General features: G+C 43.7%; 1 protein-coding gene and 1 long non-coding RNA gene across 10 annotated transcripts in view; one reads left to right on the top strand and one right to left on the bottom strand.

Annotated features, from left to right (window-relative positions):
- The window catches only part of LARS2 (leucyl-tRNA synthetase 2, mitochondrial), a 189,076-nt gene that overhangs the window by 33,236 nt on the left and 140,489 nt on the right, over positions 1-15,351 (top strand). For 4 of the 9 annotated variants that reach the window (XM_072786531.1, XM_072786532.1, XM_072786530.1 and 1 more), the window contains exons 1-3: positions 1,209-1,364; positions 5,952-6,205; positions 12,125-12,253. In XM_072786531.1, the coding sequence (XP_072642632.1) occupies positions 5,972-6,205; positions 12,125-12,253 (363 nt within the window). In that variant the 5' untranslated portion in view covers positions 1,209-1,364; positions 5,952-5,971. Of the gene's footprint in view, positions 1-1,208; positions 1,365-5,951; positions 6,206-12,124; positions 12,254-15,351 lie in introns of those variants that run through there. The other 5 variants (XM_072786527.1, XM_072786529.1, XM_072786528.1 and 2 more) reach the window with 3 other exon arrangements.
- Positions 185-11,179, bottom strand: LOC140610445 (uncharacterized). Its single transcript, XR_012012092.1, has 3 exons — positions 11,079-11,179; positions 2,320-2,429; positions 185-2,095 (listed from the first exon to the last, which is right to left on the bottom strand). It is a non-coding gene; the product is annotated as an uncharacterized lncRNA (long non-coding RNA).

Raw genomic sequence — 15,351 nt, 5'->3', positions numbered from 1 at the left:
ATGCAAATCCTTTTTTCTTTTTTTTAGGATTTTTTTAATAATAAATTTATTTTTTATTGGTGTTCAATTTGCCAACATACAGAATAACACCCAGTGCTCATCCCGTCAAGTGCCCCCCTCAGTGCCCGTCACCCATTCACCCCCACCCCTGCCCTCCTCCCCTTCCACCACCCCTAGTTCGTTTCCCAGAGTTAGGAGTCTTTATGTTCTGTCTCCCTTTCTGATATTTCCCACACATTTCTTCTCCCTTCCCTTATATTCCCTTTCAATTATTTATATTCCCCAGATGAATGAGACCATATAATGTTTGTCCTTCTCCGATTGACTTACTTCACTCAGCATAATACCCTCCAGTTCCATCCACGTCGAAGCAAATGGTGGGTATTTGTCGTTTCTAATGGCTGAGGAATATTTCATTGTATACATAAACCACATCTTCTTTATCCATTCATCTTTCGATGGACACCGAGGCTCCTTCCACAGTTTGGCTATTGTGGCCATTGCTGCTAGAAACATCGGGGTGCAGGTGTCCTGGCGTTTCATTGCATCTGAATCTTTGGGGTAAATCCCCAACAGTGCAATTGCTGGGTCGTAGGGCAGGTCTATTTTTAACTCTTTGAGGAACCTCCACACAGTTTTCCAGAGTGGCTGCACCAGTTCACATTCCCACCAACAGTGTAAGAGGGTTCCCTTTTCTCCGTAGGATGCGAATCCTGACATCAAGACACTCCCAGTGCTCTTTACGCCACCTGCCATCTAGTTTATTCCGGGGCCACCAAACTGGTGTCTTTCACTTGTCTGCAGCAACTGGAATAATCGGACCCGCAAGTAATGGTTTCGGTGACGTCAGAAACCCGGTAGAGGGGCAGCCCGGGTGGCCCAGCGGTTTAGCGCCGCCTTCAGCGCAGAGTGTGATCCTGGAGACCCGGGATCGAGTCCCGCATCGGGCTCCCTGCATGGAGCCTGCTTCTCCCTCTGCCTGTGTCTCTGCCTCTCTCTCTCTCTCTCTCTATGTCTATCATGAATAAATAAAAATGTTTTTAAAATCTAAAAAATAAAATAAAAGAAAAAAGAAAAGAAAGACACCCGGCAGAGGACTGGGCCGAAGGGCGGGGCTTGCGGCCGGGAGGCGGGGCCCGGGAACGGGGGGCGGAGCCTAGGGCCGCCGCGCAGATGCCCCGCCCACAAGCTGCCGGGCGTCCGCCTCCCGGGCCCCGCCCCCGCCTGTCTGTGTCTGCGCCGGTCGCTACCGATAAAGTTGTTGTTCTGCCAACATGGCGGCGCCCACAGTGACTGTCCGGGCCGTGTTCCCCTAAAAGTGGAACCGGAGGCGTGAGGAGCCGCAGGCCAGGGCCTGTGAGCAGGTAAACCCCGGCCCAAGGCTCAGAGGGACGAGGGACTTCTGGAGGGGAGGCCTCTGCCCGCGCATCTGGAGGCTCCGACTTGCCGAGGGCAGGAAGGGGAGGCGCGGGCTGGGTTAGGTGGCCCCGGAGCCGGGCGTTTCTGACCTAGGAAGCCCCTGAGCCCCGGGTCTTCAGACTCCTGCAGCCACGGGCCCTGAGGATAGCTCTGGAGTCTCCCGTCCCCAGGAGAATGCACCTGGTCACGTAGTTGTGTGCTTAAGTTCCCCTGCCCTAGTTCATCCCCGGATCTTTGCTTCCCTGGGCCGGGGGTCGGACCGTCCAGGGCATCTCCGTGCCCCGAGGTCATTGCCGCAGCGTAGGAAGGCTCGGGAGCCCTCAGAGATGACGTGGGGCCACCTCCTCATCGTCCAAAGACGACCCACGGTTCCCGACTGGAAATCATTGTCTGAGGCGCCACAGGGGATTTAGTCCTTGCAAAAGCCAAAATCTGTATTTTTTGTCACAAAATCTGTTTTCTTTAAGATGCACCTTCCCCGGCCCCTTGCACATTTTCTGGTGGGCGCACGCAAATGCCCTCTCGTTCCTTCTTCCGTGTGTTCAGTCTCTTCGTCTGTCTCCTGCTCTTCCGGTAGGTTTCTTGGCCCATATAGGATTGTCATTTCTGTCCTGTTCTTAGGCCTGTCCCGTCCTGACCACGAGCCGCTGCCTCCATCGTTATCAGAAAGCTTAACCTTAAAAAAAAAAAAAAAAAAAAAAAAAAAAAAGGAAAGCTTAACCTTAAGCCCCAAGAGAAGGTGAGATCAGGACTACTCTGAAGTGCAGTAGTGAGGATTGATGCTTTGGAAGGATGTGGGAGAAAAGACCGGATTCCAAGCATCTAGGCAAGAAAGTGGATGAGACAGAGATAAGGAAGAAAAGGGCCGAGTTGATCCTAAATACAAGACCTGAGCCACACCTTTCACATCGATGGAATGGGCATAATTCTCTAATAAAACGGCTGCATCTGTTGCCAGGAAGAGGCTGGGCCCCTCAGGGCTTTGGTGGTGGAGTGGCCAAGAGCAGGGCCTGGAAAGCAAAGAAAGAGAACAGCACTGAGCATCAGGAAGTTCCTGTCAAGGCAAATTGAACAAGCCTTTTAGAATTTCTAAAAGAAAGTGGGTTTTATTCAACGCCAAGTTAGGACAGCTGCTGGGGTACAGAATCTTCACAAAGAAGACAGTGCTCCTGTGAAGGAACATTTGGTGTGGGGTTATATAAGCTCCAGGGAAGGAACATTTGGTGTAGGGTTGTATACATTTTTTTTTCTTTTTTACATAAAAAGTTGCAAATCATTAGACAAAGGATGTTTCAGAAAGTTGCAGACCTTAGTTTATGCTTCTAGTATATGCAGGACTGTATGACTTTAATCTTATGGGAACCAGGGAGGTTTTCCCATTTTTAAAAATCTTTATGTTTGGAATGCTCCTTTTTGTATTGTTTCATAAACGAAGCAGATATACAATGTGTGCTGACACAGAAAGAGAGCCCATACTTTGCCAAATCATTTTGACCCTGGTAAGTGTGTTAAAGTGTAGCTTCCCTGGGAGCCCAGGAGCAGGGCCCACAAACATTAAAGTTGAAAATTTTTCTTTATTTTATCAGTATCATACTATATGCTGTGTCCCCCTGAGTCTTGAGGATCCCCTAACTTTGGGCGTGAATTTTTCTTGAAGATTCTTGACATGTTACCACATTGCTCCCCAGAGAGGTGGAATCCGTTTATATTCTCACCAGCAGTGTGTAAACATGCCCATTTTTCACTTAACAGATTTTTGCTGATCTGTCAAGCAAAATATTTCATTGTTGTTTTAATTTGCATTTTTTGATCAGTTCTTAAGTTGATGTTTTTCATATGTTTCTTAGACATTTGTATTTCTGTTTCCATTTTTCCTTTGCCCATTTTTTAAATTGGATTTTTAACGTTTCTCTCTCTCTTTTTTTTCTTTTTAAAGATTTTATTTATTTATTCATGGAGAGGGAGACCAAGAGAGAGACAGGGAGATGAGGCAGAGGGAGAAGCAGGCCCCATGCAGGGAGCCTGACATAGGACTCGATCCTGGGACTCCAGGATCACGCCCTGGGCTGAAGGCTGGTGCTAAACCGCTTGAGCCACCCAGGCATCCCCAACGTTTGTCTTTTCATATGTTTCTTTTCATATGTCTCTTTTTCAACGTTTCTCTGTTCATATGTTTCTTTATAGGGTAGGATAATCTTTTGTTATTGCAGTTTTGGCAAAGATTTTGTCTCAGCTTATTGCTTACTTCCTCATTTTGTTCATGGTGTTTTTGTTGTACTGACACATCTTCAGAGTCAAATTTATTAATGGTTTGTGAACTCCTCTGTTGCTTTATGCTCAGGATAGAACATCCTGCACCTTGGAAAAATATATTAAATACTTATATTTTTGTCTTGTTTTATGATACTTAAAAAAATTCTTTAATCTGTATGGGATTTACACTGGCTTATGGTTTAGGATGAGGGTCTAATTTAAATTTTTTCCCGTTCATTAAATAATATATCACTTTCTAATCTACTTGTGCTTTTTTCTTTATGAACTTTGAGTTCTTTAAATGCCCAGATCAGTTTCATCTATACCACTGGTTTATGTAAAGGAGAGGTTGTCAGTGAGCCATGTATTATGTAAGCATATTTAGAAAGCTTATTCTCATTGGTAGATAGTGTTGTATGTGTTGTTTACAATTAGTATATAATATGAGGATGTTACAGAGACATTTAGAATTTTCAGTGAAAGAATGACCTCCCTTCATATTGCTCATATTGGTGATCTGTCTGCACTCTGGGTTTTCATTTGTCACAATGGCCAACAAGCAATGAAAGCAAAAACTTGTGAGACTGTGGCTCAGGTTAATTTGTTTTTATGGTTTTTTGTGTCCCATTGTTTCTGTTGGGGAGAATAGTCCCGAACCTTCTCCTATGTGTTCTTAGGGAATGAAGTTCAGGAGAGAAATGGCAGGCATCTCTGTGTGCTCCTTGCTAATTGGGCAGTCTTTGGCTTGTAAAAATAGGAAAATGCTGACTTAGCCAAGGAACCATGAAATCCATGACTCCCGTGGATAGTTCTAATTATGTAGAAACCCAACCCTTAAAAATAAATACAATTGCCTCAAGTGTACAAAGTGTCTATATATCAGGTTGGTCATATGGACTTGCTGTTATTCAACCATTTCTATATAGTTAACCTTGATATCTATAGTCACATCTACACACTTTAGAATAGCCTAGCCCAGTGGATATGGAGGTTTTCAGGTTTTTGTTTGTTTGTTTGTTTTGTTTGTTTTTTTTTGTCTGTTTCCACCCCCAAAGAGGCAAAAGGTGTTAAATACAGTGAGACTTGGTATATCAAGATCTTTGGCAGACCATCTTGTAAAATGCCAACACTGTGATGCCATTTTATGTGGGTGTGAAACCCACTTGTGTAAGCCTATAAACTCTCTTGGCAACATCTGTGACCCAGGACCTGTGTGAAAACAGGCCAAACACTAGTAGCTATGGAAAAATTTTTGGGAGAATCAAACAATTAACACCAGCTTAAAGTGCACGTTCTTCCTTTAGTTCTCTCTTGGTTTTATATCTGTTTTTTTACTGTAGCACTTCTCACGTGGTCTTGTATAAGAAGGCAGAAAGATTAGGCTATTTAGTCATAAGTCTTAAATATTTGATGACCTGTCCCCTCAGCCTTTTAGAAAAACATGAAACTGCTTCCACGAGGTCATTTTTGGAATTCACCTTTGGAGAAAGCCAGTGAAACATTCAAGTTGAGTCTTGAATGGCTGCTGGATGTCCTGGTGGACCCCAACCTATGGGTTGTATTCTAAAAACACCATGGCACTCACCACTATTATACACGTATATTTATTTGTTTGTATTCTTACCTGCTTTTCTTTACTAATGTATAAGTACCACAAAAGAAGAGACTTTATGTTCTCTGCTGTATCTCCACTGCCTAGAACAGTGTGTGGACCTAGTGGCACTCAATACATATTTGGTGAATAATGAATGAAGAACTAAATGAATAAGCAGTCTTATAAATAATAGTTATTTCTTGGCTCAGTTTATGAGTACATGGAACTTACAATATGTATGAAAAATGCAAGTAATTTCTCCAAGTCTCTGCACCTCTGGAAGGCAACATCTGAGCCCCAGGCCAAGCCAACTTGTGGTTGGAACTCCTCTGAAGCCTGGATGATGGGACGAGAAGTGTGCTGGACAGACCCTGGCCTGGTCTTCAGGAAAGGGAGACTGGGAGCCTGTGGCAGGGGCTGGCCCAGCTGGCAGTCTCCATTTGCTCCTGTAGGAGTTTTGTATCTTTGGCATCTGGGAACACTGACTGCCTTTATATTTTCCATTAAAAAGTTTGTGTTTTGTTCAGTTGAAGTTCTCCTATGTTATTTTCAGGAAAGGAAGTCATCAAAAATAAGAGAGCATGTGCATGTTCAGGAGACACCAGACTATGTGGAACAGGAGGACAAACTAGTGAGAGGGTTCTCTGGGCAGCTCCTAAGTGTGCTCTCTGCTCTCTTTATCAAGGCCTTCCACCTTTCTGCACAATGGCTTCTGCCTGCCGGAGACTGGGTTTTTACATCTCTTTTCTGAAAAACCAGCTAGATGGTGGACTAGCTATCATCAGTGTTGGAAGGAGAGTGATTCCGGGATGTGCCAGAGGTATTTACAGTGCCACGGGAGAGTGGACGAAGGAGTACACGCTGCAGACAAGAAAGGATGTCGAGAAATGGTGGCATCAACGAATCAAAGAACAGGCCTCCAAAATTTCCGAAGCTGATGTGAGTATTCTGAGGGCTGAAGTTATCATTTGAAAAGTAAATCAGCCCACTCCATCCTCCTATTGAAAAAGGCCTTCAAAAGATCCCCACTGCCTTAAGTAGGACATAAAAACTCCTTACACTGGCCTGCAAAGCCCCCTGCAGTCTGTTCCCTGCCTCCCCACTCGTGGGCACCTCGCTGGCTTTCCTTCAGCCACAGGGGTCTCCTGGTTGTTCCTCCCACATCCCAGGCCCGGTACTACCCCAGGGCTTTGGATGTGCCATTCCCTCTGCCCGGGTGGCTCTTCCCCAGGTGTTCTCTTGGCACCCTCTTTTACCTCCTCCAGTCCTCTGATGTCACCTCCAAGAGGCCCCCAACCCCCCCTGGTAAACTGCTCTCGTGCCACACACACACACACACAAAAGGGGGTAGAAAAGAGGGGCTAAGGACTTGGACTCCGGGGCCCTATTGCCCAAGGTCAATTAAGTTAAGTGAGTGACCTTGAACCAAGTGGTGGAATCTGTGCTTCAATTTTCTTATCTCCTATAGACCGTGCTAATAATAGTACCCACCTGCTGCCTCAGATGCTTGTGAGTGATTGAATGAGATCAGACAAAGACAGTGCTTAGGGTTTCAGCGTGGTGCATATCCACAGGATCCATGCAGACAGTGCCACACTGGGCATGCTGGAGCTGCATTTACTGGAGAGACTCATCAGGGCTGGAGCCGTAGCAGGGGTTGGGTCCTTCATGGTGCATTGCATGGTGGGGCAGCGCACCAGGATCAGGCAGGGTCAGACGTGAAGCTCCAGGAATGACACCTGGACCCCTCACCTGTGGAGCTTTTAATATTCTGCATATTTTGAGAAGTGCCTGCCTCTCCCCTGGCCATAGACTGTGACCTCCAACCTGGTTCTGCCATCTCAGCATCAAGGTTTGGGACGTGCCAGCCCTTCCCTGGTGTGATCTGGGGCTGGGATCCAGGCTTACAGTGGCAGCTGTATGAGTTAGTGAGTCCTTGACTTCTGCTCTGGATGCATTGGTATTCCCCTTGAATAATTATCTTAAGTATTTTGTTGTACTCCATTTCCGTGGGGTGCCATATTGGAGCAGCGCTCCTTCTCTAGGAGTCCAGCCTGTCGGGGATAGTCTTGGGTATGGTAACCCTTACCTTTTGATACTGGTCAAATTAACAAATGGGAGATGTCATGTGTTACATGAAATGTTGACTCTGATCAGAGCCAAGCACTATAAGATGGTTTACTCTCAAGTTCTGACCATCCTTTTGTAATAGTTACCAAATAATATAGACTTTCTACATTTAACATAACATTAAAGAGATTCAGCCAGAGGCAAGCAGTTGAGTAAATATAACTGCACGAGACTGCTTTTCCCTAGACTTGCCTTTTCCCATCTCCTGATTCTCGTTCTTTTCAGACTCCTGCCTTCTAGGAGATTGATCACTGTGCAGAGTGCTGAGGGCAGTTATTTGTGTTAAAGTGAAGAGGATGGTTTTGGGAATTGGTTAGAAAGAAAATCTGGTATTGAGAGAGGTATAGTGGATAACAAGTGGAATGATAAAAAGGAAGGTTTGAATAGGATGCATGATTGTACATTGAAAGCCTGACGTCTGCCTCAGCAGGACATGAAAAGCCTTCATGTCAACACAACCAGACTCATATAACTAAACGTATTTTGGAAACAAACTAGGGAGCAGTTGAATTCTGAACAAGGAGAGTAAAATTAGCATTTCTTTTTGTCTTTTTTCTTCTTAGTTTAGATTATAATTTAGTGGCTGCCACACATTTTAAAGTTGTAGCTTACTGATTTTTGTGGGATTTCATTCTTAAGTAATTGTTTTTGGTTTTTTCTTAATTTAAATGGATCACAGGGTGCCTGGTAGGTGGCTCAGTCATAAATGAGCCTCTGGTCCTTGGCTTTGGCTCAAGTCATGATCTCAGGGTCATGGGATGATGCCCTGCCTCAGGCTCTACGCTCAGTGTGGAGTCTGCTTGGGATTCTCTCTCCCTCTCCCACTGTCCCTGCCCCCTGTTCGCACACATGTGCATGCACTCTCTAAATAAATAAATTCTTTTAAAAAATTAAATGGATCAAAATAAACTGTGTATCAATAATTGGAGAAGTAGCTAGAGGGATGTGGAGAGTGATCTGCTGGTGGCACCCCCTCTGGGTCTGCACTGGGGAATGATAAGGTGGAGAGGGGGCGATATGCCCAGTCTGGGGCCGGGCCAGTACTATGGGCTTGGCCTCAAGACCTCAGCCTGATTGTGGCACCTCTTTGATCCTCAGATTTCTTTGCATTGTTTTTCTCACAGAATTGTTTTGAGAACCAAGTGAGAAAATGTGGCTGAACACATTTTACTCACTGAAATGTTACATAAATCAAAGATACAAGAGGATAAAAATGTGTGGTATCTTTGTGAGGGACTATGAATACAAGTGGATGTCAGTGGATTTCGAAGCATTTAGAATGGACCTCACTCTGCTAGTAAAGATATTTAAAATCCATCCAGGGACAGCCCCGGTGGCTCAGCGGTTTAGTGCTATCTTCAGCCCGGGGTGTGATCCGAGAGACCCGGGATCGAGTCCCACGCCAGGCTCCATGTGTGGAGCCTGCTTCTCCCTCTGCCTGTGTCTCTGCCTCTCTGTGTGTGTGTGTGTCTCTCATGAGTGAATAAATGAAATCTTTAAAAAAAAAAAAAACTTTATAAATAAATTTATTTACATAAATAAATAAATAAATAAATGCATCCAGATGAATTTCTAGGAGTTGAATGTCCTGCCGTTATCATCATTATGAAAATAAGTTCCATTTAATGAGCATTTTACAGTATGTCAGGTCCTATCTTTCTATTACCTCATTTAACCCTGAAATAACCCTGGGGAATTTTTGAGAGATGAGAAAACAGAGTCTCAGTGGGAGGTTTGGTAATTTATTGGGATACCTGCCTACCACCTTTTGTTGCCTCACCGTTGATTTACAGTTTCTGAGCCCATAAAGGCAAAGGAATTTGCCCAGTGTTTCACAGTTAGTAACAACGCTAGGGCCAGAGCTGGGACTCTGGGCTCCTTCTCTCTGCCCGTTCCAGCCTCCACCACAGCTCTGGGACATGATCTACAAAGAGGCAAAAGTTATCTTTTCTCCTGACATCAGAAGCTGGCAAAAATAATAGGTCCCACTTATAAAAACCATCCCCTTCCCATCACTTGCAATCTTAATTTCTTTTAAAGGCTTACATTCTTACACTTTTATATAATTACGAGAATTTCCCCTTCAGTCAGATTCCTGCTCTGTTTTACCACAAACAACCATAATTCCTTCTTGCCATCCCCAGAGGATAAAACTCATTTCATTATCACGGAGGAAAATGATTTAATTCACATAGAAAAGCAAAAGGCAGGGACATGAGGGAAGCTGAATACCTCTTCTGCAATAAACAAAAATAGTCATGAATGTGAAAGACTTCTGCTAAGCAGTGCTTTTCTGCATATCTTCTATAAGCTCCATTTTGGAGTTTGGCTTAGTTAGTACGTAATGAATCACTCAATTGTACTATAAATTAAATCTGTTGGACAGACCTGAAGAAAAGAAGTAGTCAGGAAGAGACTGTATATGGAAAATGTTTGGGGTAAGATCAGTTATTAAATAAACATAATATAGAAAGATAAATCACTATAACAGAAAGAAGGTAATAAAAGAAAAATGGGCTAAATGTCAAAACTTAAAATGAAAACCCAGAAATGGTTTATATCAAGGATTTTATTGATTTTTTTTTTTTTCCCAGATCCTAAAGACCTCTGTGTAATAGCTGTTTTCCCACATCCCCTAAAAATGCCCCAAGAAAAGGCAATAGAGGGATCCCTGGGTGGCGCAGCGGTTTGGCGCCTGCCTTTGGCCCAGGGCGCGATCCTGGAGACCCGGGATCGAATCCCACATCGGGCTCCCTGCATGGAGCCTGCTTCTCCCTCTGCCTGTGTCTCTGCCTCTCTCTCTCTCTCTGTGAGACTATCATAAATAAAAAAAAAATAAAAATAAAAATAAAAAAGAAAAGGCAATAGACCTAATCCATTGTGAGGAGTGAGGTTCCAATGGTTTGGACAGTTTGCTCCAGATTCTGCACTGAGTGACAGAGTAAAGTCTTGCCCCTTCTTTGAGGGACTGGTTTCCAAGCTGAGAGGATTATATGTCACTTTCCTTCTTAAAGACAGCAAGTCCTGAGTCCCCATTGCCTCCACACCTCAGGGACTGTCTGTCTCCTGAGGTTTTCCTAAGGATCATGGATCTGCAATTTCTGATAAAAGTGTGTGACCAGCGTGCTGCTTTCCATCCATTTATGTAAATCAATTGCACTTGTCACTCCAGCATTATGCGATTTTCTCGTTTGTGTGTTTGCCAGAGTCCTCTGTATTCTCTTTTCCCTTTCTTTCCTTCTGGTAGCTTGACTTACCTCTTGGTAATTTTGGGTTGGGCAGTACAGAGAAAATTCTAGTTTGTTTTGCCCCATATTAGTAGCCCAGTTAAAGGTTTGTTTAACTTCTTTGCTGCAGGAAGTTTAAAGCAAAGGGTCAAATGAGACTTGGAAAGAATCTGATTTCTGGTTTCTTCTGCTTCCCTGATTCTAGTTGGCTGTGTCAATGATCAGTCGTGCAAATACTTAGCAAAAAATATACCACCCCCCTGTACACGAAAGAGTCACGAATATTCTGTTCTGCCTTTGTTTTCATTCCTTTTGGAGAAGCAAAACCTGCAAGTACTCTAGCAGGGCCACAGGAAGGAAGGAAGGACAGAAAGAGAAAAACAGGAGGCAGAAATAAATAAATGAGTGGTAATATCAGAAGGTGCTGACCCTCAGAGACCCAACAAAGCAATTACCTCTTCCTTTCTTCTGAGAGCCCTGCCATGAGAGCATTTAAGGCTGGGTAGCGGGAATGCACCTGTCCCCTGGACAGGATTTGTGTAGCTGGGGAAAATGCCCTTAGGTCCTAAGTACTCTGTGGAGGCTGGGTATTAAACTCCTGCTGGGGGTGGGGGTGAGATGGAATGAGGTAGGGGGGGATGGAGAGGGAGATAATTAAACATAGCCTTGGCCCTTGAATCACAGACCCCTAATTAGCAATCAATTAAATATTACCATGATTCCTTTGGAGGCTTATCCCCTCGGGCAGTGTATAAGCCCAAAGTCAGCAATCTCAGAAGGACTCCCCGCCCTGTGTTCATTCCATTTGGACACACATACTGTTTTTCTGTTTCTCCTGGTGCAGCTGTGTCTTTGGCAGCTGGGAGGTTCTCTAACCCTGGCAGGAGGCTGTCTGTAGATCACCCCTGGGAAACAACAACCTTCTTGCCTCGTTGGCTATGATTTTTCTCATTACTTTCCCCTTTCAACTTTGTCAAAAGATAAGCTCACAATACAGCAGAGAAAGCCAGGGCCCTAAGTGGGGCCTCAGGATCCTGGTCAACTTGTTAAATCCGGGTCTGAATACAGCTACAGGGGATTTAGGAAGGGGCTCCATTTTTAGAGGTGTCACATCTGTGTAATTCAACTATTGTGTCCTTGAATTATATGGATGTATGCATTAGAGCTTCATTTGGAAAAGCATCTAGTTCTTTAAGGCCTAGATAGAAACTGTCTTAAAAGGGAAGCTTTGAAAAGAGGGGGGAAAAGGATTAAAAATATATATATGGGTAATTAGCACTTTGAGGCATTATTTTGGACATTCTTTAGCTTAAACAAGGGCTTTGAAGTTTGGTTTTTGATGTTTTTGTCAGTTTATGGGAGCAGCTTTTTTTTTTTTAAAGGAAACTTTTAAAAAATGTTAAACTTTTAAAAAATAGTGCCAAAATTTTATGTACATATAGGTCTCAGTCAATCCTGGGGAAATAAATGCTCATTGTCATTCTTTGTCATTCTTTCCCAGAAATCAAAGCCCAAGTTTTACGTGCTTTCCATGTTCCCTTATCCTTCTGGCAAGTTGCACATGGGCCATGTGCGTGTGTACACCATCAGTGACACCATTGCACGATTCCAGAAGATGAGAGGGATGCAGGTAAGGAAAGACACCTGCTGGAACACCCGCTCCCCCCCCGCTCTGTCCCACTCAGGGTGGCAAGGATGTTGTAACGTGGTCAAGAAAAATGAAGAGAACCAACTTTAGTTAAAATCAGGACAGCTTGGAAGATAAACATGAAAAGCCTAGTGTGTCCTTGTACAAGTTAAAAGACCTGATAAAGCACTTGGATTAATGGATTAATGGAGCCGTGTGTTTGGTGTTGTGCTAGGGATGGAGGTAGGCCAGGGTGGGGTTAAATGGAGCTACAGATGTTGGTAACACAGGCCGTCTTCCCAGGTGAAGTTCACATGGTCTGGTAGGGGTGAAACATAATAGATAGTCACTGGGTAGGGGAGTGAGTCCAATACTACAAATAGGGATCAAGTGCTGTGAGGAGGGGGAGGTGAGGCCACAAGAGACTTTTCTCTGTCTTTTTGATATTTTCTATCTTCTTTAATGAGCAAGGATTATTTGAGAAAGGAAAAATAAAAATTTTTATAAGAAAAAAATCTGGGGTGTAACAACTATGGGGCATTTGGGAAAGGTTCCACTAAAGGGAATTTCTGACCTGGGTTTTGAAGGACAGATGAAATTTACCAGAACAGGAAGAGAAAGCCCCTTCCTTGGCTGTTGTGAGTCCGTCCCCTTCACCACATTTCAGTTACCCCAAAGCTTGCTCTTTACTCTTTAGCAGTGTATCATCTGTAAAACGGGGCGGGAATGGTCACAATACCTTCTTTACTTACAGAGAGGTGAGATAGAGGAGGGCAGTTGAGAGCAGAGACCATTGAAGCAGATGGCCAGGACTTGAATGCCAGCTCTTCACATTTACTAGCTATGTGACATTCCCTCATCTATAAAATGGGGATAAAACCATACCTGCCCATTGGCCTGTGATAAAGATCAAAGAGAATGGCTATGAAGCATTTAACACGTACCTGGCACCTAGTACATAACGAGTAAATATTAGCGATCACCAGCGGCTGGCTGGAGCATGTTCACAGCAGCTCCTGAGAGCCCACTGTGCACATCTCTCTCCAGCTCTGTGTTGATCAGTCACCTCAGTAGCTTGAAATCACAACCACAGTGGGAGTATTTACTGGACATCATCCATGGACATCAGCAAAATGCTACAACTCTGGGTTTTTTCCTCCAGGGAGGTATCTGTTAAACATTTCCTGGCTCTCCCACTGGCTGTTGCTGTGATTAACCTGCCGGGTCCTATACAAATGACATCTGCCACCTCGTAGTTCATTCTAAAGAATTTTTCTTAGAGAACTAGGTGCATCTGTTGTCACAATTGGTTTGAAAATTTATGCTGCACTGACATTGGCAAGAAGTATTCCTAAAAAGGAAGGCAAGTTATAATGGCTCTTTGTCACTTGAAGAGTTAATAACTTTATACTACCAAATGTGGAGATTTGTGTTCTACTTTAATAGTCAAAGGTATTTGTCTTCCTGGTTTATGTCAGATATTATTTCCCCCAGACATTGTTTTCCATCACTGCTGCTATGTTTATTAGAAAGAGACGGTGCAGAGTGAATTGGCTCTTTGCCTGAAGTATAATTCTTTGTCTTACTGTGATTCTTCAACTGGATTTATCTTGTTGTTTTTTACTTACACCAACTTATTTTGGACAATTAGTGAGTATAGGCAAATTGCCGAAGATCAGGCTTTTATAGCAAAATTGTACATTTATGAAAGGGTGCAGGTGGTTGAGGGGGTGTAGGCGGGATTCCAATTGCCTTGGATGGGATGAGATGTTCCAGAGGAAGCTCAAGGAAGAGCTCCAGGCCCAGAGCTATTCAGGCCCAAGAGACAAAATGGAGACCCCTATAGTAACTGAAGCCTAAGGTCAGCCTGGACGTAACAGGTGGAAAAACCTAGATTTGAACAACAATCTGCCACCTTCTTGCTGAGGGACCCTGTACAAGTCATTTCATGGCTATGAATCCCCACTTTCCTCATCTTTAAAATAGGGACAACAGTAATTCTTGCCTCATGGGATTGTTGTGTGAGTTAAATGAGATAGTACATGTGTCTGGCAAAATAATAATCCCTTAATAAGTGATAGCTGCAATTATTATTTACATTGATTTGATTTATTTTGGAGGTCAGCCACCACCACTTAATAAATGAACCTTGCTCTCTTCACCCTGGTGCATGCCGCATAGAGTTACCTCCTCAGAAGCAGCTTAACTATAAAACATTGCCTACAATTTGTATTACCCATCCTATGACTTGGTGGGTGCCTAAAGCTATTCTTTGTTATTTAGTTTACAGTGACTGAGTTTGTGTGATTAATAGGCACCTAGGGTTTGCCTTGTTTCTAAGTTTCAGTACTGTTTAAAATGATAAACTATCTTTTTTGGGGTATCCTCCAGGTTCTGCTGAAATTAATTTCTAGTTAATTTTCATAAGCCATACTTAAGTCAGATCATTTCATCTATAACTCCCAAATTTGGTGAAATCTTGTCCAGCTATTTTTTAAGTGATACGGTAAGAGAGAAACAAACCTCAGTGTAATTGTCAACAATATGAGCGCCTATTGAGTTTGCTGCTGTTGTTTTTTTTCTTTTTCTTGTCTTTTTTTTTTTTTAATTAGGTTAAGTATTTTTTTTAAGGTTTTTATTTATTTATTCATGAGAGATACAGAGAGAGAGGCAGAGACACAGGCAGAGGGAGAAGCAGGCTCCATGCAGGGAGCCCGATGTGGGACTCAATCCCGGGTCTCCAGGATCATGCCTGGGCTGAAGGCAGGCACCAGACCGCTGAGCCACCCAGGGATCCCTGTTTTTGTTTTTTGTTTTTTTTTTAATGTTATTTATTTGACAGAGAGAGAGAGAGCAAGCACAGGTAGGCAGAGAAGCAAGCAAAGGGAGAGGGAGAAGTAGGCTCCCTCCTGAGCAGAGAGCCTGATGCAGTACTCAGCCCCAGGACTCAGGGATCATGACCTGAGCTGAAGGCAGACACTTAACTGACTGAGCTACCCAAGTGCCCCGTTTGTTTTAAAATCCATTCCCAATGTCAGGACTGGTCCCCGAGATGGAGCAGGATTGGATTCAAGTCAAGTTCAATGTTTCTCACTCTAGGA

This window comes from Canis lupus, chromosome 19, assembly GCF_048164855.1.
Source record: "Canis lupus baileyi chromosome 19, mCanLup2.hap1, whole genome shotgun sequence".
Classification (NCBI taxonomy): Eukaryota; Metazoa; Chordata; class Mammalia; order Carnivora; family Canidae; genus Canis; species Canis lupus.
The sequence above is the reverse complement of the archived record's forward strand: the minus strand, read 5'-3'. Positions and strand labels throughout refer to the sequence as shown.